Source organism: Lissotriton vulgaris, chromosome 4_1, assembly GCF_964263255.1.
Source record: "Lissotriton vulgaris chromosome 4_1, aLisVul1.2, whole genome shotgun sequence".
Classification (NCBI taxonomy): domain Eukaryota; kingdom Metazoa; phylum Chordata; class Amphibia; order Caudata; family Salamandridae; genus Lissotriton; species Lissotriton vulgaris.
In genome coordinates, this window is record NC_141691.1 from 498,815,593 (window position 1) to 498,839,160 (window position 23,568).

Below are 23,568 nucleotides of genomic sequence, written 5' to 3' on the forward strand. Positions count from 1 at the left end.
GAAACATTAATATATTGTTGCTTTATTAAAATCAGTATACCATTAAATGCTGTGCAATAATAATGCTAAAGGAAAACTTGACAAGCGATATTATCCCTTTTATCCAAACATATAGAAATTGAAAAGAAATACAACAATAAACGATTATGCATGGCAAGATGCTCTAAAACCCATATTAGCAATACTTCAACAGTTATGAGAGATGTTGCCTTTTATGTCCGCACACATGCTTTGTGCCTCCTGTTGTTTAAGCCAGAGATCAATAGCAGCAGTCCACTTCAAACAGAATTTACAACAGCGTTGGAAGGAGATCGGAACTGAAAGCTGAAATATGCCATGGGCTCACTTCAAATGTGTCCTACGGTCACATCTGGCAACACTGGTACTAAAGGAAACTGCACTGAAACTACTCAAATTAAAAGGTCTTGGCTAAAGCCAGAACTAAAAGTGATGACGCAATCACATATCACACCAGTTACACATGCATGCTTGATGATCATGTACATTTATCAGAAAACTGCATGAACAGAATTACTTCAGTGCCATTCATTTTTTTATTTACTGCCTGATCAGAGGGATCTTGCTTTTCTGACCTATTGGTTTTGCCAGTGCTTTTTGCCCATGCTGTGCATTATTAGCAAAAAGCTTTTGGCTAATGCTGTGTAGCATTGTGAATATAAAAGGAAAAACAAACAGCCATGATGATGACTGGACCATTTCCTAGGCTCACAGATTCATGAGGATGTGTGCAAGTGCGGGCCTCATCATAAATGCATGCGCCTATGGAATAAAGGGGACACATGTTTTTGAAAATATTTATTTACTGATCAAAAATGGACCCCCTTTGGCTTGCCTACAGACACAGAAACCTGTTTTATGCCCTGCCACCGAGCTGGAATCTCACAGATTATGTCTGTCAAAAATGTATAATTAGAAAACAGAACCCTCATGCTCGATTTGCCCACGCCATCAGTCTTGACATTCTATGATGTACCACACTGAGTGCGTGCCATTAGTGAACTAAGAGGCAAGACAGTTGTCATGTGAACACTGTATGTGGACAGAATATTATAGAACATTGTAATCTAGTAATTAAAAAACAACAGGTTTTTGTACGGCTGGTATTCTGAACGCATGCATTTGAAAGTGCTTCCATTCTCGAAGATAAAGTTTTGATGAAATAAATATTTGCCTAAGATCACACAAAATATGCATGGAAGACATTTTTTATCCAGCCAGATTCTCTTTCACAAAGAGTACTTAAATAGTTCCAGGCCGTCATGAAGAATTCTGCAACATGACACAAATAGCAGAATTTGATATTATTAGTACATTGAGGCGGCTACTGTGTTCTATGGAAAACTACGGTCACTTTCCGAAATGAATATATTTTTCACCCACATTCGAATATGGGCTTGAAGTCCTGCCACGGCGTTTTAGGTCTTAACAAACAATGAGAATGGTGCAATTTACGCGTCGTGCCTCTGTTCCAGACTGACAAGACCCTCCTCAAGACCATCATTATAGTGAGTCCCGCAAATGCAATGCCACCTTTGGGCCTCCCTCTATGGTACCTCCTTACCCATTATCCAGTAATGCCAGTGTCCTTTAACAATTTTTAGCAAGCCTGGCAGCTCAAGAATGATAAATTGCAGTACTGACACGGAGGCACCGCCGCAGCTTAACAAAATGCGTACAATGATCCAAATTAAGCTTGAAAAATAGAAGGCACTGGTCAATTGATTATTTACTCGCACAAATGGGAAAAATATCACCCATTTGCGAGGGAAATTGCCATATCATGCATATCTGTCACTCATCTGGTGTGAAAGGGAGTTTGAATCTGCTCTGCCCATCAATGTAAACGCTGTAGGCACTACTCCAATAGCAGTGATGAGGTCGATGGGAGCCCGTGCTTCCTGCAGCCACAAGGGTATCTCAGTATACACGGTCCGTCACAGCAGGCACAGCAGTTCTATTCTATTCGGAGCGATCTGCTCGAAAAAATAACCCTTTTGAACACTAGCAATGCTTTAAAAATATATATTTTAATGAAATCACTGTATTGAGAAGTTTACGTACAAGAGGTGAGATTTGCAGGGACACTGTCCATGATTCTCAGAAGTTCCATAGAAGCAAATGCCCTTACACCTGAAAATGGACATTACCAGAGATGAAAGGCTTTAAAAAATGAAAGCATTCCAACTCCCTAAAAAGTCCATGCAAAGGATGGGAAAGTTAAAACCTCTCCCCTTCCAGTGACACAATAGCGACTTTCACACTTCACAAATAAATGCTTTTCCACCTTATTGAGAACACCCCTCACACTGCTGCATCCAGTCAGGAGAAATGGTATCTCTGTAGGGCAGACGCGCGGTGCAGCACCCATGGGATCAAAGAGCTTCAGACCCCACTCCCTCCCCCCTCCCCTCCCCCTCTTGTGTGGCAGCCCGGGCTGAGACAGCTTTCTCAGCTCGCACACAGCCACAACCGAGTACTTCACAGGTCTTTTAAAGACCATTCACTTGTTAACAAAGTTTTTCTTAATTGTGATTTCACCCCTTCTTAGCGCTGCATCACCACTCTCTGCCTATGGCTAGAAGATCGGCTGTATACAAACACCAACTTTCCGGTTCGATTGTTTTATCCTCATTGTGGCGCCCTCATCCTCGAGTCTGAAGTGAAGTTCCCAGACTGAATTCCTTCTTCCTCAAAGGAAGTACTGGAGCGGATACTGCACGCAAATGGGTTATCAACTTCCATGTGTTCATTGCGTTCTGTGCACAATCTGTGGAATGCATCAAAAGGATTGCGGCCTCTGAAAACATAGCATGAGGATCGCAGTGGAAAGTGTGAATGACGGGCCATTGGGTCCACTGAGCCTGCCACCCACGCCCTTCATAATTATCTTCACTGTATTTGTCAAAGAAAGTACTCTCGTTTTTTTATGGTCACTAACCACGACTGAGCCTTCGCAATCGCCATGAAGCTGTCCTCAGAGCCTGGCTCCTTGTTTTTGTCAGAGTGGTGGCGCAGCGCGCCTGCTAGCGATACGTTTTTTTGACGTGCTCTTCTGAGGCGCCACAGCAGGTCAGGCCTAGGCTTTTGAACTAATTAATCTTTTTACCGATGGTTGCTAAAAGAAATCGCACCTGTCACAATATCACGCAATCAAGTACAGAACAGTTTAATGCGAGCAGCCAACCTCACACTTTCAAATACTAGCAATGCTGTAGCAGGCAAAACTGCTTAATTTACCTGAATGCGAGCCTCGCAGCGGCCACGGACTACTGCTTGCAGAGGCTGAGTGACGTTTCACACCCCCAGCCAATCACTGGGTAGAGCCCAGTCATGGGCTGCTAGCCAATCAGATGCCTCCAAAGACTCTCTGCAAGCTTCGGATTGGCTGTGAGCCCCAGAGTGCCCACAGCCTTTTGTATTAAGGTGATTTAATGTCTACTTGTCCGTCGGACATAATAGGCAATAAATCTTCTTGCCCAGCAAAAATAACAACATGGTTCGGGCATCGGGCGATATGATTCCCCCACCCCTGATCAGCACCTTATTGACTCAGATCTGACCTCTCCCCAAGAATTGGGAAAGAAGGCAGACAGATGGGTCAGGACAAGGGTCAAGCAGCAGAACCAGAACCAGGGTGGTGGCCAGAAGAAAGCAGACCAGAAGGGTAATGAGAACAAACAGAATGACCAGAAGTCTTCAACAGGGCCCCAACAATCTAAGGAGGCTGGGTCCCAGAATTCCCAAAAGAAAAATAATAATGGTCAGAAGAAACCATGGTGCCAGTACTGTAAAAGTAATACTCACTGGTTTAGTGAGTGCACCAAGAAAGGCCCGGCTCCTACCACTACTGCCCCTAAGGCACCTGCAACCCCTAGTTCAGTTAGTAGTGGTAGTGCTCCCCCTAAGGCTATAGTGGGGTTGACATTGGTATCTGAGGCAGGCTCTGACCTAGTCAGGGTACCTACCCAGGCTGTTCTTGTTTGTACTGGGGACATGGATTTGACCCCTACAAGAAGTCCCAGTACTCTGGGCAAGTACAGGCAAACGCCTTTAATCAATGGAAAATTGGCTCAGGCCTACAGGGACACTTGTGCCAGTGTCACTATGGCCTCAAAAGGGTTGTTGTTAGTTGTTGTTGGTTGTTGTTAGTTCAGATCTCCCAGTGGACTGTCTTTTGGGCAATGATTTGGAATCCTCTCTATGGTCAGATGTGGAGTATAGGACTCATGTGGAGATGTTAGGTTTGTCAGCACATGTCCTTGCTGTGACTAGGTCACAGGCCAACGAATGCCCAGCTAAACTAGTGCTGGATCCTGGAACAATGGACCAGACACTAACCAAGAGTAAGAATAGTAGGGTTAAGGCAGTGCCTTCCCCCTTGCCTCAAGGTGAGGATCAGCTCTCACAGGAGACTGACCCAAAGACCCCAGAAGGAACTGTCCTAGAAGAACTTGAGCCTGAACAGGTTGAGTTTCTTGGAACAGGGGGACCTTCCAGGGCAGACTTGAGGCAGGCACAATTAGACTGTTCATCTCTTGAAACCCTCAGACAGCAGGCTGCTGCTGAGGCTGCAGGGAATGCCACAGGTGCCCATAAAGTGTATTGGGATGATGGACTCCTTTACTCTGAGGCAAGAGACCACAAGCCTGGTGCTACCAGGAGGCTGGTCATCCCCTTGTCTCTGAGAGCTTTCCTTCTCACCTTGGCCCATGAAATTCCCCTTGCAGGTCACTTAGGACAGGCTTGCCCTACACTTTCACTGGCCTCATATGTCTGAAGACACTAAAGAGTTTTGTCGCTCATGTGTCACCTGTCAAGCCAGTGGCAAATCAGGTGGCACAACAAAGGCCCCCCTTATACCACTACCTGTGGTGGGGATACCCTTTGAAAGAGTGGGGATTGACATTGTTGGACCAATGGACCCCCCCAACAGCATCTGGGCACAGATTTATACTGGTGGTAGTGGATCATGCCACCAGGTATCCAGAAGCTATTCCCCTTAGGACCACTACAGCTCATGTTGGGGCTAGGGCCCTACTTGGAGTTTTCTCCAGAGTTGGGGTTTCCTAAGGAGGTTGTCTCTGACAGAGGTGTAAACTTCATGTCAGGATACTTCACTTCTATGTGGAAGGAGTGTGGTGTCAACTACAAATTCACCACTCCCTATCACCCACAGTGCAATGGGCTTGTTGAGAGATTCAACAAGACCCTAAAAGGGATGATAAAAGGGTTAGCTGAAAAGCTTAGGCGAAGATGGGACATCCTTTTACCCTGCCTTCTGTTTGCTTACAGAGAGGTCCCACAGAAGGGGGTTGGCTACAGCCCTTTTGAGCTTCTGTTTGGGCATCCTGTAAGAGGACCCCTCTGTCTTGTGAAGGAAGGATGGGAGTTACCTCTCAAAAAGCCTAAACAGGATATTGTGGACTATGTACTTGGTCTCCGCTCCAGGATGGCAGAACACATGGAGAAGGCATCTAAAAACCTGGAGGCCAGCCAAGAACTTCAAAAAGCTTGGCATGACCAAAAGGCTGTCCTGACTGTGTATCACCCAGGACAGAAGGTGTGGGTGCTGGAGCCAGTGGCCCCAGCAGCTCTCCAAGACAAGTGGTCTGGACCCGATACCATCATTGAGCAAAAGGGAGAGGTCACCTACCTGGTGGACCTTGGAACTCCCAGGAGCCCTCACAGAGTACTTCATGTGAACAGGCTCATGGCATTTGTCAACAGGGAAGACATGGGCTTGCTCATGGCTACAGATGAGGGACAGGAGGAAGAGAGTGACCCTCTCCCAGACCTGCTCACTCAGAACCCTGATGATGGGTCAGTAGATGGTGTAGTCTTTTCTGACAGCCTCTCTGAGCATCAACAAGAGGATTGTAAACAGGTTCTTCAATCCTTCAGACAAATGTTCTCTCTGACACCCAGTCAGACCAACTGGTGCACCCATGAGGTGGACACTGGTGACAGTCTGCCTATAAAGAGTAAAATCTACAGGCAACCTGACCACGTCAGGGATTGTATCAAACAAGAAGTACAGAAAATGTTGGAATTGGGAGTCATTGAACCCTCAGAGAGCCCTTGGGCTAGTCCTGTAGTTCTAGTGCCCAAACCTCACACTAAAGATGGTAAGAGAGAGATGAGGTTTTGTGTAGACTACAGGGGTCTCAATGCTGTCACTAAGACAGATGCCCATCCAATACCAAGAGCAGATGAACTCATAGATAAATTGGCTTCTGCCAAATTCTTGAGTGCATTTGACCTGACAGCTGGTTATTGGCAAATCAGGTTAGCTGAGGATTCCAAGGCCAAGGCCAAAGCAGCATTTTCGACCTCAGGAGGTCATTATCAGTTTGTGGTGATGCCCTTTGGTTTGAAGAATGCGCCTGCCACTTTTCAAAGGTTGGTGAACCAAGTTCTCTCTGGGCTGGATGACTTCTGTGCAGCATATCTAGATGATATTGCTGTCTTTAGCGCCACCTGGGAGGATCACCTGATCCACCTGAGGAAGGTTTTAGAGGCCCTGCAAAAGGCAGGCCTCACTATCAAGGCTACCAAGTGCCAGATAGGGCAGAGTCAAGTTGTATACTTGGGTCACCTTGTAGGTGGAGGCCAAGTTCAACCTTTGGAGAGCAAGATACAGACCATAAAGGACTGGGCTCCTCCAACCACCCAGACACAGGTCAGAGCTTTCTTGGGCCTGTCTGGTTACTATAGGAAATTTGTCAGAAATTATGGAACCATTGTGACTCCACTTAATGACCTGACAAGTAAGAAAATGCCAAAGAAAGTTCAGTGGACAGTTAGCTGTCAGAAGGCATTCAATGACCTAAAGCAGGCCATGTGCACTGCACCTATTCTGAAGAGTCCAGACTACTCCAAGCCCTTCATTGTCCAAACAGATGCTTCTGAGTTGGGTGTGGGAGCTGTTCTTTCTCAACTGAATATTGATGGTCATGACCAGCCTATTGCTTTTATAAGTAGAAGGCTGACCCCTAGAGAGAAACGTTGGTCAGCTATAGAGAGGGAGGCCTTTGCTGTGGTTTGGGCCCTGAAGAAGTTGAGGCCATACTTGTTTGGCACTCACTTCAAGATCCAGACCGACCATAAGCCCCTCTCATGGCTAAATCAAATGAAGGGGGAAAAACCCAAACTTCTTAGGTGGTCCATTTCCCTACAGGGGATGGACTTTACAGTGGAGCACCGCCCAGGGACTGACCATGGTATTGCAGATGGTCTCTCCCGGTACTTCCACTTAGAACAAGAAGACTCACCTGGTCAAGGTTAGTTTAATGTCCCTAAGTTTGGGGGGGGGGGTTATGTAGGATAGTGGGGTCTGCAATCCTATGGTCACCCCCGATTTTTGCTTTTTGCTTCACTGGTTTACGACTTTCCCTGGCTGTGGGCCTGCTAATCAGACCCACAGCCTAGCTGTTCTCTCTCTAAATTGACGCACATGTACCTTAGGTGCATTTACCAATTGGTACTGGGCCACCTTATCAGTCCCTGTACAGCATACCTTAGGTATTCAGGGCATAGGTGTACCCAGGGCCGACCAGGGGCTGCAGCATGTGTTATGCCAACCCTGGCTGGACACCCAAATCTGGCACAATTGGCTGCACGACAGCTGGGGCAAGGTGGTGTAATCACCCTTTGCTTTAGATATAGTATTCCTATATCTAAACCTAAAATGGACACATGTATTCCTATCAGTCACTCCTAAGCCAGGCCTTATCAATCCTGAAGGCAGAGTGCTTGGAATTATGTGAGATGGTGCTATGGCATGAGCTGAGCCCGTTTGCAGCTTGCGGAACCAAGTCCTAATAGCTGTTCCATGATAACGCGTACCATATATTCTTAAGTGCATTATAATACTTGCGGTTATTTGCCAACTTTGGTATCGCTTTATTAAAACATGTCGAGTAAGGTGTCATACGAATTGGAATACTAGCCCCTCGCCAATTCTGGCGACTGGGTTAGCTTTCCACCCTTCTAGAGGGACACGACATGTATGTAACTGTGAACCCCGGTTAAAGTTAACTCGAGCCTCAGCATCACAAAATGGATGCTGCCACCACAGACACAAGTCTGACCTCCTGCTGCTGGGAGTCCTTCCAGCGAGGAGAGCTCGGACAAAGGGTTTCCTGTCAGGGGCGGTGCTAGCACCATCCCAGACAGGATTTTGTGTATCCCAGGTAGGCAGGGCTGAGAGGAAGGTGACTGCAAGTGGCACCCCGGTGCTCACTGTGCATATGCCGGCTCAAACCAGTTCCAGGGGCACCCCAGCCCCTGAGCTGCGGAAAGACCGGCCAAAGGAGAGGGGTGTAACCACCCCCACCCTTGGGCAAGACCTAGTCGCGTGCCAGCCCCTTTTCTTAGGATAAAGGTAGGAGCGGGCCCCCTTCCCAAATTAGATGATCTTGAATCTTGAACTACTTTCCACGAAAGGAACTCTTGACATTCTCTGAAGACTCTCCCTTGTGGCTAAGGAGTAGCCACCCTGCACCAGCAGGCACCACCTAAGCGGTTGCGGTTTGCTGCACGTCCATCCTCCGGATCAAGACTGACCGGCTCGACGAGACCCGGATTCCCTGCCATCTCTGACCTTTACCAGCATCATCAGCCCAGCTGAGATTCGTGGGTGTGACGAGACCTGAGGGACCGGCCATCTTCAAAACCTGCACGACGCTTAACCAGCACGACCACCGAGGGATCCTCAAGTGAGTGCACTGGGGTTTGAGAAGCCCCAACCCAGAGCAGCTCCAGCACCGAAGTCCAGCCCCCAAGCATCCACGAGATCGGCGTGGGGCCCTTCTACTTCTTTGCTGCTTGCCACGTTGTCCGGTCGCTTGCCCGTGGGCTAGTGGCCCTCCTGACGACGTACCCCGACGTTTTCACCGCTGGTCTGGTTGCTCCAGACTGGCCCTTGCTCCCTTCCAAAAGAGGAGCACCCCGGACCCTCCTGGTCCACTCCAGACGCCATTTTGACTCCACCGCGTGGGCTTGCCTTTGCCAAGGCTTGTTGCTCCAATCCTGGTTCCAGCATCGCCGACAGCAGACACCATCGTGGGACAGCTCGCACCTCCAGCCTGGTCGCCGACAACGCCTCCTGGCCCGTGTGACTGCAGAGTCCAGCGTCGCCCACTCACCTGATCGCGGTGACTTCATCCGGTGCCATCCTGGTGCCTCCACAATCACTGGCTAGTGATTAAGAACTGAGTCCCCTCTGCTTTCAGGTCGTCTCCATCACCGATCCAGCCTTGGATCACAACGAACATCTTCACTGGCCGTCTGCCAGCAACAGCTTCTTTCAGGCTCCATAGACTACAACGAGGATTCCCGACGTCTTTTGAACCCTATGGAGCCGCAGCCCCTGGGCTAGGTAACCCGAGCATTTCGAAGCTCCAACGCAGGTTCACTATCCAAGTGTCCAGATCCTTTTTCGTTTTAGTCTACCTAGTCGGATTAGTCCGGAAACAGTAACTTTAGAATTGCTAGCATCCATAGACTTTGTCCCGCATCCCGCGTGAGAGTGCACACTCTGCACCCGAGTTCCCTAGGCCTCCTGCTCCTAACCTTAGAGTTCAGTAGTGTAGTCCTAGCGGTCCTGAAGCCTCTGGATCGTGTTACTCACCTGCTAGCATTTCGCATTCCACTTTTAGAGTATATGGTTTTTCGTGCCCCTCGGGCATTTGTGTTATTTGTGCAACTTGTAGTATTTTCGTAAGAGTTTTGTATTGTGCTTAGCTCCCTGACTCATAAAGAGTCAGGGTAGACTTGTTATTAATAAATATACTTTATTTTTATAACAACTTGTATGGTGTCCTTTCACTTGGTGTTCAAGGGGTATATGGGATGGTAAAACAGCTGGCTTAACACGCCCTCTAGAGTTTAGCCCGAAGACTGCTTTTGTCCACGCTACTAGGATAGCTGGTCTATAAGGTTGACTTACAACCAATCATCAATAAGGGTCGTTTGGTATGATACACAGTGATCACTAGAATAGTGAGCACTATATATCAGGCCAACTTCTCACATGCATGAACTCACTTCATTGAGCCACTGATTTCCTGGTAAGAGTACAACGCTCTCCTTGTTGTTTTTTCATTACTTGCTTCATTTAGTAAAGTTAAACCTTAAAATTATTACTGTTGGTCTTTTGATTTGCAAGTTAACACAGCCTCTAGTAAAATATCAGAGTAAGCTCCTGTTTAATCTTTCAGAAGAATCTCCTGACCGTTTTAAAGGTTGCTCCTGTGATGATTGGATCCCTATTAAATTGTGCTTTTTAAGGCCACACACCAAATCTAGATAGCTGTTGCTTAGTGTAACGATTCACTAATTAATTTCAAATTCTGCATGAAATATTAACATGTATATTTCTTTGTGGTTATGGAGAAGTGGTGTTTAATTTTTTTCTGTTCAATTGTTTTCTCATTATACAAGGTTCCTTAACACATTGGTTGCTGATTGTAGAATAAATGCAAATGCCTTCATTAAAACAGCATTGTTAGTGTCAGTCATTCAAGGTAACGTTTATTTAGACCACAGCATTGTTAGTGGAAACACAGTATGGGATTTACAGGCGTACTTTTCACAGTATCAGAATGCCACGCTTGCCCAATAACACAGATTGGTTTTTTATAGTTATCTACTTTATAATGCCAAAGAAATATCTTGGGGTTTTAGGTTTCATCACCTTGAGCCTCTAGAAAGGACAACAATCTAGGCTGAAGACATCCCTCTCCAACAAAACACATGACACAAGTGAAATTATATTATCGGGTGTCTTTCAAAAGTATGGGATTTTTCATTCACTTCTACCCTGCTACATTTCTGTTATTTGCATCTTGTAAAGCAATCATTTACCACACAAACCTTGCATGTTTACAAATTTACCATTTTAGAATCATTTTCTTTGGTACATTTATGGTATCATGCAAAAGTGAAGTAATTCACACAATGCAAATTAGTCTTTCTTAAACCCTGTGGAAATTGTTAAATAAAGTTTACATTCTGATAAGGTTGTCTTTTAAAATGCATTGCAGTGATACTAAGAATGTCTTTCTTTATCTAACCCGGAAAGGAGTCACTCATGAACACCTGAGGCTTCGGACGAGTTAGAGAATCCTGTTCTAGCTATTTTCAGAAACAAAACCAAACATAAAATAAAAGCCGCTTTTGTAAAATCAGTATTCTGAATGGAAAGTTCACATGTCCTCTACTGTGTCATATCCAGGATAAAATAAGGTTAGGTTTTGCTTAATATTACTCTTTTAAATATGGACTTCAGCGTATCCAAGGTATGTAAATATTGATGTAAAATAATACTCTAAAAACATGTCTTTTTCACTTCAATAGTGAGGAAGATCAACAACAAAAATAGTATATATCAATTAAACGTAATTGTCGTGTGAACACTTTTTACTATGTATATTGTATTTACACGAAAGTAGTTTCCAGTTGTGATCATCTCTTCTTTAAAACTAGTTATTTAAATTTTCCATTACCCAAAATTATTGTTTCCCTTTGACGTTGCAACTTTGCCTGTATGTGTGGATTTTGCTTGCCAATGCTGTATCTAAACACCAATTTTCCTGGATGATTTTTTTTTTTAAGTAAGAAAAACTGCTTTTTTTGACAAAATAGTCTTTTATTGCCTTCACTGTTTCCTTTCTCTTCTGTGGCTCTGAATCACAAAGTTAGTCACTGCCCTGCTAGCACTATTCACAAATTCACTCCTCCCCTTTCCTCTGTTGGACTTAATATTGAAAATGTGATAAGCGTTTAATTTATGTAACTTTATTTCAGTGACTTCATTAGATCTATATTGATATCACTTAACATTTTTGTAGTAGATATTTTGATACAATAACCTTTAAAACGTCTAATCGAGAAAGCTCTCTGGTGGCCAATATCCAAACTAATCTACACCTCTTTTTTCCAAATCCATTTATCTCTTCAGATTGTCCCTTGCTTCTATATTAATCAATCTGTAAATGTCACAGGTTCTTTTTCTCCATAACGCAGGCATGTATTTAGTTAAATATTTTGAATAATCCTTTTCACTGTTTCTGATGTTTGTGCAAAGCTGCAAAAGAGATTGTGTGAACACTTTATGCTGGGTAACCAATTGCATTGTATATATGAATTTGCAAATAAACCCCAAGAAGGGCAAAGGGTGCAGCACCTAGATCTAAGGTAATTTCTTCTGTGTTTTTCAGACAAGTGCCTGCTCAACATCTGCGTTACTAGTAGATTTGTGTTTTTCCTGCAATATAGATGTATTGTTTCACAGAGCAGTCCTTCAGAATCTTTATTCATAATTGATATGTCTTTACCACATGCTGGTGCTTAAATGTTATATTACTAAAAAAACAAAGTTAAGTAATTCTATAAAAATGGCCTACAAGCATATTTTGTCAAACTTATTGTAACTAATTCTTCTGTCCAGATACTTAATAAAGCTTAATTGGTTCTTTATTTTGTTTGTAGTTTACATTGTCATGAAAATTAGCTGAAGTGCATTTGAGTAAAATTGAATTAGAAACCCAAATAAATAAATACTAAGCTGTAAATTTAGGTCAACATTATTCATGTTGTCTGTCAGCATGCTTGCTCCCTCTACTCTACATAATTAATAATGTTCTCATGGTATTGTCTCTTGGGAGCAGAACTGAAGAAAATGGTGGTTAGAGACCTTTACTACTGGTCACAAACGTTTTTGGCTTAGCTCTACCTCTTATATGTGATATACTCGAAGTGTTCAAACCTTAAACTAGGATCTATTTGAGAGCCCAATTCATAAATCTACTCCTGTAGGTTTCCTCCAACACTTAAAGTAAATGTTCTGGAACTCTCGAGGTTATAGGCTTCCAGGAGTACTCTTATTTCAAAAAGCCAGTCATATCACTAGATGGGAAATCTCCATGTGTAAGTCAGGAGGAAATTGTTTCCGCACTGAAGCATTTGTTTTTCTTTCTCTGCTGTGAAAATATTTTTTTCTTGTAGAAATATTAACCCGCCTACATCCTCATTCTATTGGAGCGTGTTCTTTCCTTAGCCAACCTGAAAAGCCAATTATGCCTTCTTTAATAAAAGTAGTTTCAAGTATTTTTTTCTTTGTAGAAATTGACCTTGATTTTTTTTTTCTGAATACTCCCAAACAAGAACGTTTTACAAATGTCAATTGCATTTTGCATTGGCACCCATCCTGCAATGCTTTCTTTTCTACTCCTCATCCATGCCTGCAATTGTAGTTGTGAAAAATCCGCCATTCTTTTGAACTTTACTTAAGTGCAATTTTCGCTTTTGAAATTCCCCTAATCCTGATGCTATTAATTAAGATGAAGAATTTTGAATCCTAAGTGGTTTTTTTTTGCTTTTCAAATTACACTTAGAAGAAATGTTTGCCATGATCTCCAGTTTGCATTCAAAGGTTTAAAAAAATGTAGGTGCACTAGGCTTTTATTAAGCTTATATAGCCAGTTTTGTTGCTTCTACAGGTTGTGCACAGGTAAAAGACTAGAATGGACATCGAGGGCATAAACTCATTCTCTTCACTGCAAGCTCTCTCCGAATTGCTGACTCTCGAGCAGGAAGACGAGGATGAATACTTTGATAGTAAGGTAATATACTTACCTAAGAAGTTTGCCTCAAAATGAGCAGAATCGCTTCAAATGTATGTATACAGTAGATTGTCATTATGTTTCAGTTTAGTGACTTGTAGAGCCACACAACATAGGACAGTGAAATTGAAGCAAGTGTTTTGATGTATCATGTTATGTATCTTGAAGGACTTAAGTAGGTTGCAAATGCAGATTTGTAATCACATTCGATTCCCCTAGTGATGTCCTGTTCAGTAGATTTTTTGAGGGCCTGTAGATGTCAAGGCACAACTCAAATCATTATTCTTAACCTCACATTGGACTTGGATCACTCCCCAAAACCGCTCAGACTCGTCCTAGAAACGCAGGACCTCACTAAAAGGCACTGGCAGCACTTCATGAATTTTTCCAGTTAATATTTGTTGACTATTTTCCAGGTTCACTTGGGTAGTGATGCCAGAAAAAAACACTGTCTTCTGCCTCGTGCTGCACTGATGAATTGCACACATGTACCTTTACAAATTTGTGTGTATGCTTATCACCTCATATACTTCAGTTCGGATTCAAGGCCTATAAAAAAGTGTAGATGCTCTCTGAGATGCTTCAGAACTATGCCCTGTGTGTTCTTGAAGTTACTGAAGAATTCCCGAACTTCAGTTGTTTCATCTTTCAGCTCTGGCCATGTTCTGCCTTTTCTTTGCTTCCAATATTCCCTATGTGTAAGTCAACTGTTCTGCGGGTGTCACGAAAGGAATTTCCATTTTATTGAATATATTTGCAATTAAAGTACTTTTTTCCCTTTTCTAAGAAAAGTCACTGACAGGAAAATGATTGTTTTTAATGTTGTTTGTCATTGTTGAGTGCCAGTGAGCTAGTGGTACTAGCCCACACCATTTCTCTGGACTAGGCCTTGGACAGCTCTGCTTCCCTACCCTGAGAGAATAAACTGCCACAATGTTGTACTTGATGTCTAGTCAAAAGAAAGGTGCGGACTTATATCTTGTGAAGAAATCACATCCTTTACAACCACTAACCTCGTTTACTCCTCGCTCTCTCCCCCTCTCTCTTCCTCTCCCTTCCATCACAAAGGAACCTAAGGCCTGATAGTTGCTTCCAGACTGATCTGTTTCGCCTTCTTTTCCTCTGCACTAGTTGGTTAGGCCTTGGGTTACTGGAGCTTCCTGAAACCGCTACAGCCACCCTTCTCACGACACCACAGAAGCAAAAGTGTTTAGCTGTTGGGAAATGGGTGCGAGAGGTAGTTATCCGGACATAAGACTCCCTCCTCTGCCATAGCCATAATAGTATTTCTTTTCCCAGGAGGGAGTCTGGGGTAAATTGGGAGAAGGGCTAGCTCAGAATTTTCTCAGACATTGTAGTGTTGAAGTGCTCCCTGAACCAGGCCAACTAACATACCATTTCCTTTTTATTTTAATAATAAAGCTTTTCCTGGTCTTTGGTAAACTTCTCAACCTCTGAGAAAGACTGATTTTGCCATGGGGATACGAAGCTGTGGCCCAAACCAGGAGGACCTACCCTTTGCTCACTATTTAAACTTCTCCTTGGTGTCAAATTATTTCTGCGCCACTGAGTTGGATAGATTGAGAGTGGGCACTTTTGTTTGCCCCCATCATAGGCAGAAATGCTGTCATGGCCCAAATACTGGGGTAAGTAATTGCCCACGCTGGAGGAGGGAGCTCTCCCTGCCAAAGCAATTTGTTGCTGTCAAGTGTGTAAATACCTGCTCAGGGCAACGATCAACCTCCTGCAGCTAGCTCTGAGTAGCAATCCGGTAGGAAGATGTGCCACTGAAACAAATTGAGTATTGTCTTTCTAACATTACTTTTTCGTGTAAATTGCTGCTTAGAGTTTTAAACTGTGCTCCAAAAACCAGCTGACCCTGAAATCAGAAGAAGCCAGATTTAAACTTTGCTTTTTGACATAGGCATGCATATACTGAAAACAAAATAAAAAATACTCAAGGCTGTAAAATAAACTTTTCCTCAGCAGCTCGAGGTAGAGGCTTGAAATGGGAAGCCTACTGGTGTATACACTGAAGGATTTTTCTAGCCACTGGTGATAGGTGTCCAACACATTATTTGAATATAAATTGTGTTGTATATATGCACATCTTCCTACCGGATTGCTACTCAGAGCTAGCTGCAGGAGGTTGATCGTATTCTATAATGCTAACCTAGCCAGAAGACAGCAAAACAGTGTTAAGGGGCATAGACGAGCATAAAGTCAAAAAGTGATTGTAGTGCTTACTGAGTAGTGGACGATTAATGCATTGTGATGTAGTGTTCTTTAAAGTGGTGAGTCTTCAACTCTTTCCTAAATTGGAGCAGCGTTAGGGTGGTTGTGATGGATAGGGGGATGTTATGCCAGATACTGGGTACCAGGATTCAAAAGGTCTGCTGCTTGTTTTTTGTTTTCTTTGTCACACATCATAGTCTGCACTCTGATGGTGTCCTGGCTGCAGTTATGCCAAGAATCACCAGAGATGATGAGCTTGTCTGCAAGATAAGCAGGGGGGTTTAAATAATTTAATTAACATTATAAACTGAACAGACTTTTTTACAGCTGAGGCAACAGCTATCAAGAAGCAGGTCACTAGTCCTTTATAAATCCAGTAGAAGCTTTACACACCTATAGTTCAAGAGACTTAAACATGTTAAGTTGCTTCTAGGATAACCTCTTCCTCCAATATAACCACGTACATTTTTTAACTGTGTTCATTAAAATAGTATACCTCTCAGTAAAGCCAGAATCCTAGACCCAACTTGAATTGGAACTCCCCTTCCGCCCTTAGTGATATTAAAATACAAGTTATTAGGGAAAACATTGTGTGGGTAGACAGTGGCACTAAGAATTGCACTCCTCCAGACATACACAGTCTGGAAATCCCCAAACTGGTTGTGCCTGGAAGAAGAGATAATAAAGCTAATTCCAAACAGCAAAGGTCTGGTTCTTCACTTGACAGCTGCCTTGACAATCTATTAACAGAAGTGGCACCCAAGATCTGTGTAGCCGAAGTAACATGCCAAAACCAGCAGATCTCATCCTTACCATTTTGCCTTATTCAGGCAGATTGTTTGAAAACGCTGTCATAAGGCAGCAACCACTATTCACTGAGAGCAACATACTACCCCAGGTATGTTTCAAGCTACATTGAAGAACTGATATTATTTTACAGGCAACAGTAGATGATCTTCAGTTAACCACCAATGCCTTCGATATCTCTACCTGGTACACCGCAACAGGTTTGCATCATTGACACTGTTGACCATAATAGCTAATTGCAGCACCTGAAAAAAGGCCCTTGATAGCGTGGCCTTGCCTTGAAACCTTTCCTTCTGAAAAAAAGAACATTTATGCAGCTATCTCTTTATATTCCTCTCCCAAATGTGTGCCTAATTGTAAAGACCGTTAAGGCTGTTATTCGGGCTCTCTCCTATTTAAGTACTCCATGCAACCTTTTCCCGGTCTTATTAATTCTTGGAGTTGCACCTTTTCACTTAATCCTATGGCACAGAAATTCTGTTTAGAGTGATGCCATTGGCCAGGAAATCGTTCTGCTTTTAAACCATGTCGGCCTTCTGCAGCCTATTCAGAACTGGATGGCAGCTAACAACGAAATACTTCGGGTGAAGAGAGACAAAACAATCTGGGCACCAGGTTTATGGCCAGAATGTCTAAGTATGTTTCCAATAAGAACGTTAGGGATGTGCATTGAAAAAGGATTAACCTTCGGTCTCTTGATCAATACTTTAGTGAAGACCAGTTATGTGCATCTAAAGATGGTGCTTTAAGTCTTTTCATAACTGCCAAACCAACAAAGGAGGTTGGTGGCAGCAGCTGTTACATTGAGTTTTACAATGTGCTCCACGCAGAGCTGAAAAATGGCAAATATCAAAGTTTCAGAGAACTTAAAATATGGTGGCATGTCTGCCAATTAACACAATTCTCGTGGGGAAAACTTTGGTGAGTTTTAAAATCTTCACCTCTTCCCGTTGGGCTTATTATGATGAAGCAGGCCATCTGTTCAATGATAGATTACATTGTCAGCCATGGAGAAAACTTAAATCAACTACTGGTTGTTTTTAAAAGCTGAGGAAATCTTAAATAATTTTGGAGATTGAAGCTCCTTGACAAAGAAAAAGTTGTTTATTTTTCGACAATTGCACATTAGATTTAAGACTGACTTTGCATGGTATCTGCATAGTCTGGAGCTTATGGTTGGGTCTGTGTGCTCCCACATAGTGGTTCTATCTTTGGAAAGGAGTGTCCAAAATCGATGCTGCAAAATTTTAATTTGATTCTTGCCAGGAAGGTCTGCTGCAGGTATTCTGGCAATGAGGCCTGACATACGATTTAATCACAGTCCACAAATGTGAGTGCTTGCTAAGTACTTGTCAATAAAAGAGATGTTTTGTTTCCCTTTTTCTGGCTTATTTTATCACTTCTGGCTTATTTTAATATCAAATATTTCTTCTAATATCAAATATTTTAGAGAGGGTGTAAGTAAATCATGCCGTAAGGTTTTGGTGTATAAATTGTTTTAAGATGTTTCTGTTGAGATGTGATGGCGCAATGTGTGGTTACTCAAATTATTTATTTTGTGCATTAGCTCCACAGAAGATAGCTGTCTTTATATCAACGGGCTATGCACTCCAACTCTGATTTAAGATTAAGAAGCATTTGACTGTAGACGAAAAATGTTTTTGTGGATTTTGCATACAACAGTATTCAAAAGTAGAGCAAAGTATCCTCTCAGGGCTATCGAACCATTATTTTGCCATGATTCTATCTTGCTTTTGTTTACTTTCAAAAGTGGCTCAAGAAAGGGGCCCTGTATTTTGAAATGCAATAAATTAAAGGCATAGCCCAAGGTATTGTCCTTAATTTATAAAACGTTCTTATAATTATGAAAGGAACAATAATGATTGAATATAATGCACAACTATTTGTGAGATTTTACAATTTCGACCTTTCTTTGATTAATTTACCAAGAGCTCTTCTTTTTAGATTTACGTCCTATTACGATTATCTTTATTTTGTCAAGGTTTATTTCTAGCTTGTTTCTAATAAAGTATATACCCAACCTGTTAAGTGTTTGGCAGCTCAGTAGCGTCCGTATATAGCAATACAGGCAAATGAAGCAGCCCTCGTTTTGGAGGATCAGATCAAAATTTGCCTAGGACGTCATTGAGATCTGCTGTGAAATAGTTGGGGACAAGATTTGGGCGAAGACACATCCCTGCTAAAGACCTTACATATATTGAAGTTTCTTATATATTGTTGCAAAACACTGGAAATATATTCCCTTGTTGCTGGTAAAAAACTGAAAAGCATGTGTGCTTGTAGATTGTGGGGAAAAAATTGAAAACTTAATTTTTCCGTAACAATAACCATGTTTGCCTTATGGCAATATGAATTGTCAAGATGACATGTATATTGTTAAAGTGTTCTACTAGATAATAACATTAATATAACTGTGCCTTCTCACGTAACAGTGTATGCAACTCTTTACATAGCCTGTATCCATCATTCCTACTCTGTTGATAATCTGTCAGATTCAATATTGAGTAAATTAACTTGGAGGAAAATTGTCGTAAATGATGCGGTTATTTAAAGCAACTATAATCAAATAGAACTGAAATTATTATGTTCAGGAAAAGTGGAAGGCAAAGCATTCCGGAGGAAGACGTGAACTCCGCCCGTTTGCAGAGTTTTCCGCACTCCGCAGTGCACTTGGAGTTCCGAAAAACTCAGCGTAGCAAAGCAGAGTTTTTTTCCATTGCTCACGCTTGCCAGCGTCAAGTTGGTGAACGAGGAAAATCCACCTCCGAGCGAGATTTCTCAACACGGAAGGTTAGATTTCTCAATGCAAATGGTCGCAGATGCTAGCGATGCTCGCATTGAGAAACCTTCCGTTCACATTGAGAAAGTTGCTGTTCGGGTAGAGAATTTACTTGAGCAGCAAGAAAAGAATCAGCGCTCTCTTGCGCTGCTCATAGTGCTGTTTGCTTTGATTTGACAGCGCAGGACAAGCACTCGGCACTTAAAATCAGTGCAAACGGCATGACCAAACGCACTCCGCTGCTTGCTTAACTCCGCATATCGTGACTAGTTTTTGTGTCACTTCGCGGAGATCCGTATAAAGGAACTCCACAAACTCAACCCAGGCTTTATATGTAGAGTGCAGAACAGAATCAACACTTTTTAAAAAGTGTGCTAAGCTAGGAGGGATTTGTCAGAATTTCTTAGTTTTTCCTGTTTTTGTACTTTCTGGCCACCTCATCCTTCAGTGAACTGGCAACCACAGTGAAAACCCCATATGAGAAAAAAATAGTTCACTGCATTTTTTCCCCATTACATTCATGAAGTTTGCTCTGGAGAATAGAGCTAAAAAAGCAAATCAGTCTATTGTTAAGTCAGCTGATTTTTTTTGTTTTTCCGACAGGCGACTTTATGAAACAAACCCTGCATATTAGGACCGACTCCAATAGCAAAATCAGCTGGGAATATTATGGTCAATGTAAGATGAGTGGCTCGGTTGCTTAATGTACCAGTTGCACTCCCTGCATCTTCGAATTTTGCAGTTACTGATTCCAGATGTACTCTTTATTTGCAAACACAAATTGATTAGTTGAAATGTCAGTTGGACTACTGCTTTTAAAACAGTTGGTACAATAGATGCACATCTCTCAATCCGTTTAAGGGGCAGAAAGTCCAATGTAACCTTCTGTTTGAACCCAGCTGCTGAGACATTTTAAAAAGTTATAGGATTTCCAATAAATTTCTAAGTTGTATTTATCCATTAACCGGTATGTTTTTGAACTATTTATAATATACTTCAATGCTTTGTCTTCCAAAGTATTTTCGTGTCTAATATACGCTTCTATTTAGGTGTTCATTCTTGTTTTTACCACTGGTATTAGAACAACAAGGTGGTCGTAGAGCTGTGGCGTCAGCAAACATTACTAGTGAAGCATTTATACATTGTCTTGAGAGCTCGAGCTAAAGATTTTAGCTGCAAGCCTGACATTTCTTGTTACTATATTTGTTGGTGCCTTAATACTTATGTTATGCTCACCTTTGTTAGGAATGTTAACTACTGCTGCCTTTGAATCTCCCTTTAAGTAGGTTAAAAAATAAAATACTTAAACGCGTTGCCCTAGGACTTTCCTGAATGCAAGGAAACATTCACTATAAGTATGAAGAGAATATTATTCTGAAAACCTTTCAGAAAAGCATTGACAATGCCAGTAGGTCTGGCTTGTAAATGAAAGTGCGTCTTCTCCTACTGATGGGGTTTGGCACTCGTTAAGTCATTACACAATGATACATAATGAGCAATACTATTCCATGATGGTCTACTGATTTAGATGGAGTGGCCACATGCAATGCAGCACACTGCAGAGCAAATGAGACACAAGCAAGCAGCCCGTTGGCACTGTCTGGGTAGATGTGGTATCTAAAGGTGTAATTAAAAAGAGGAGAAGGAAATAAATGAAAGGGAATCTATGAAAGGCAAACGTGGAAACTAAAGGTCTGGTTGACCATCCCTGGCAATGAAGAGCACTATTTTCAGGTGGATGTTGACGTGTGATAAGACAAATGCCATTACTCACAGAGTGATTGAGCTAATGGTTAAAGCGGGATGACCCGTTGCACCCAGTTGTAACCTGTCATTGATGCTGGATTAGTGTAAATGACACTGTTACATACTAATAGCAGTCGAGGGCTAAGTGTGTGTATATATCTATATCAGAGGTCCCGCCTGGAAGACCCATCATTTCAGCTATAGGCCGTTTATTCGAACCCACATCTAGATATCTTGACCATTTTCTACAAGAATTTGTTAAAGAACTCCTGGCCTAAATACAAGACACAAGGGACTTCCTGAGGAAGATTCAGAACATCTAGTGGAGGGACTCATTCATCTTGATCACGCTTGCCTAACATAGTAATATACTAGCATAGTACACGATGATGGGCTGCGAGCTATGAGACACTACCTTAACAAACAACCCATTACATTGTATGAACACTCAGGGACTCTAGTTGAGATGGGAAGGCTGCGTCTGGAGAATAACTTCTTTATGTATGGCAGTGAATGATTTAAAGAGATGAAGGATGGCCATGGGCACCTGCTTCGCCACCAGCTATGCCAATTTGCATATGGGCTGGTGGGAGGAGCAGGTGCTCCGGATCGAGCATGCCAGGGAATGGAAGGATAACATCATCATATGGACGATGATCTCTTTCTAGTGTGGGAAAGTACTAAGGAATCAGCAGAACTGTTTGATGTGAAACTCAATGATAACTAGTTAAAACTTAGATTTAATGATACAGAACACGAGTCTGTTTCCTGGAAGTGTACATAAAGGACAACACATTACACACTTGTACATACAGAAAACCAATGGCAGGTAACTCCATACTGCATGGCAGAAGTTTCCATCCCCAGAAACTAAAAAACAGCATCCCCTATACTGAACACCTCAGAATGAAAAGAAATTGTAGTGAGGCATCAACTTTGAAGGAAGCCCAGATGGATCTTACCAAAAGATTTACTCAGTGAGCTTACAGCACACAATTACTAGATCAAGCTTTGACCAAAGTGAACAAGATTAAGAGGGAACACTACTTCATCCTAACGAGTCAACAAGAGTAGACAACAGGAGTAGCAAGAATGAAATACGTATGATCACCAGGTACAATGCCTACCATGCCAGGGTGAGAGACTGCACGGTCCGGGGGGCGTGTCTACGCATCAACGAAAATGGACGTGCAGTAGAAGAGCTCCGCAGATTCTAACCTCGAACACCACGAAATCCGTCCAACTAATCCGACCTTGACAGCAAGAATGCAGTCCCGATGACCGCATGATCCACAGAAGGTCTGAGAGAACAATTAGGCAGCCTCTGCCATCGGAGTGGAGCTGTGTGAAGAAACGGGGCCCAGTCTTTGCAGAAATCTGCAAGCTCGTGTGAGTGACGGAGCAGCGTGAAAGTGAAACTACGGCAATCCCTGAAGGCAAAAAGGAGATAGCAGGCCCGATATCTCGATGCAGGCAGACCTCCGAGACATCGGCTAGCGGCAGTTAGGCAGTGAAGGTGTGGAGCGCCTCCCCACAGGGAGACCAGTATTGCGCCGAGAAAATTCACATCGCCTCCCCCAGAGGAGCTCGACTGAGAGACGTGGTGTGGCTGGGGCCTGGCTGGTGGCTGTGATCGGAGCGGAACGAGGGCGGAGCCGCGAGGGGGGCCATCAGACCAGGTGAGAAGCATGACCTCCCTCCCAGAAACTCAACGTCCTAGTGAGCACTGCCTCGGCCCCTGGAATCTGCGTGAAAAGCGTGCACTATAAAGAACTCCATGGAGTTGCACCGCAGCAAGCATACTGGGAATGGGCAGGGAGCAGCTGACACTCTAGGCCCTTAAGAGATCCAGAAGTGAAGCCACCTTCTTAATTGTGCCGGGCAAGTAAGGTCCCCAGCAGATCAATCAATCACCACACAGGCTTACAGTCGACGACCAAGGATAGGGGGCATTAAATGTGACACATTAGCCAAATATTGCAGATCAGGCGGAGCTGAGAGTCCACAACGTAATAGAGGGTAACGTCTGTCTTTCCCCATATTGAGAGAGACAGTGACACAGTTGGTCACTCAAGGCCATAGTAGAAACACTGCTGGTGTCCGGCTGGATTGTCAATGGAAGGGAGAGTCCTAGGCGAGTACAGAGCACATATCGACGAACCATTGAGATCAGCATCCATTACAGAACGCGGGAGGCCTTTTGATCTTGCTTATCCGGTTTGGCTCCCTGGGGGGAACCCCGACAAGGCCGCAAGGGACACACAACAAAGGTGCTCCCATGGCAGGCGACGAGTAGTACCCCCAGTGGAAGAGGAGCCACACGTTGGAAAGAGG

General features: G+C 43.2%; 1 protein-coding gene across 1 annotated transcript in view; it reads left to right on the top strand.

The window, feature by feature from the left end:
• Positions 1-23,568, top strand: part of DNAAF6 (dynein axonemal assembly factor 6) — a 148,201-nt gene that overhangs the window by 7,753 nt on the left and 116,880 nt on the right. Inside the window, exon 2 of the mRNA XM_086966796.1 lies at positions 13,524-13,646. Coding sequence (XP_086822922.1) covers positions 13,548-13,646 — 99 coding nt within the window. The 5' untranslated portion in view covers positions 13,524-13,547. The remainder of the gene's footprint in view (positions 1-13,523; positions 13,647-23,568) is intronic.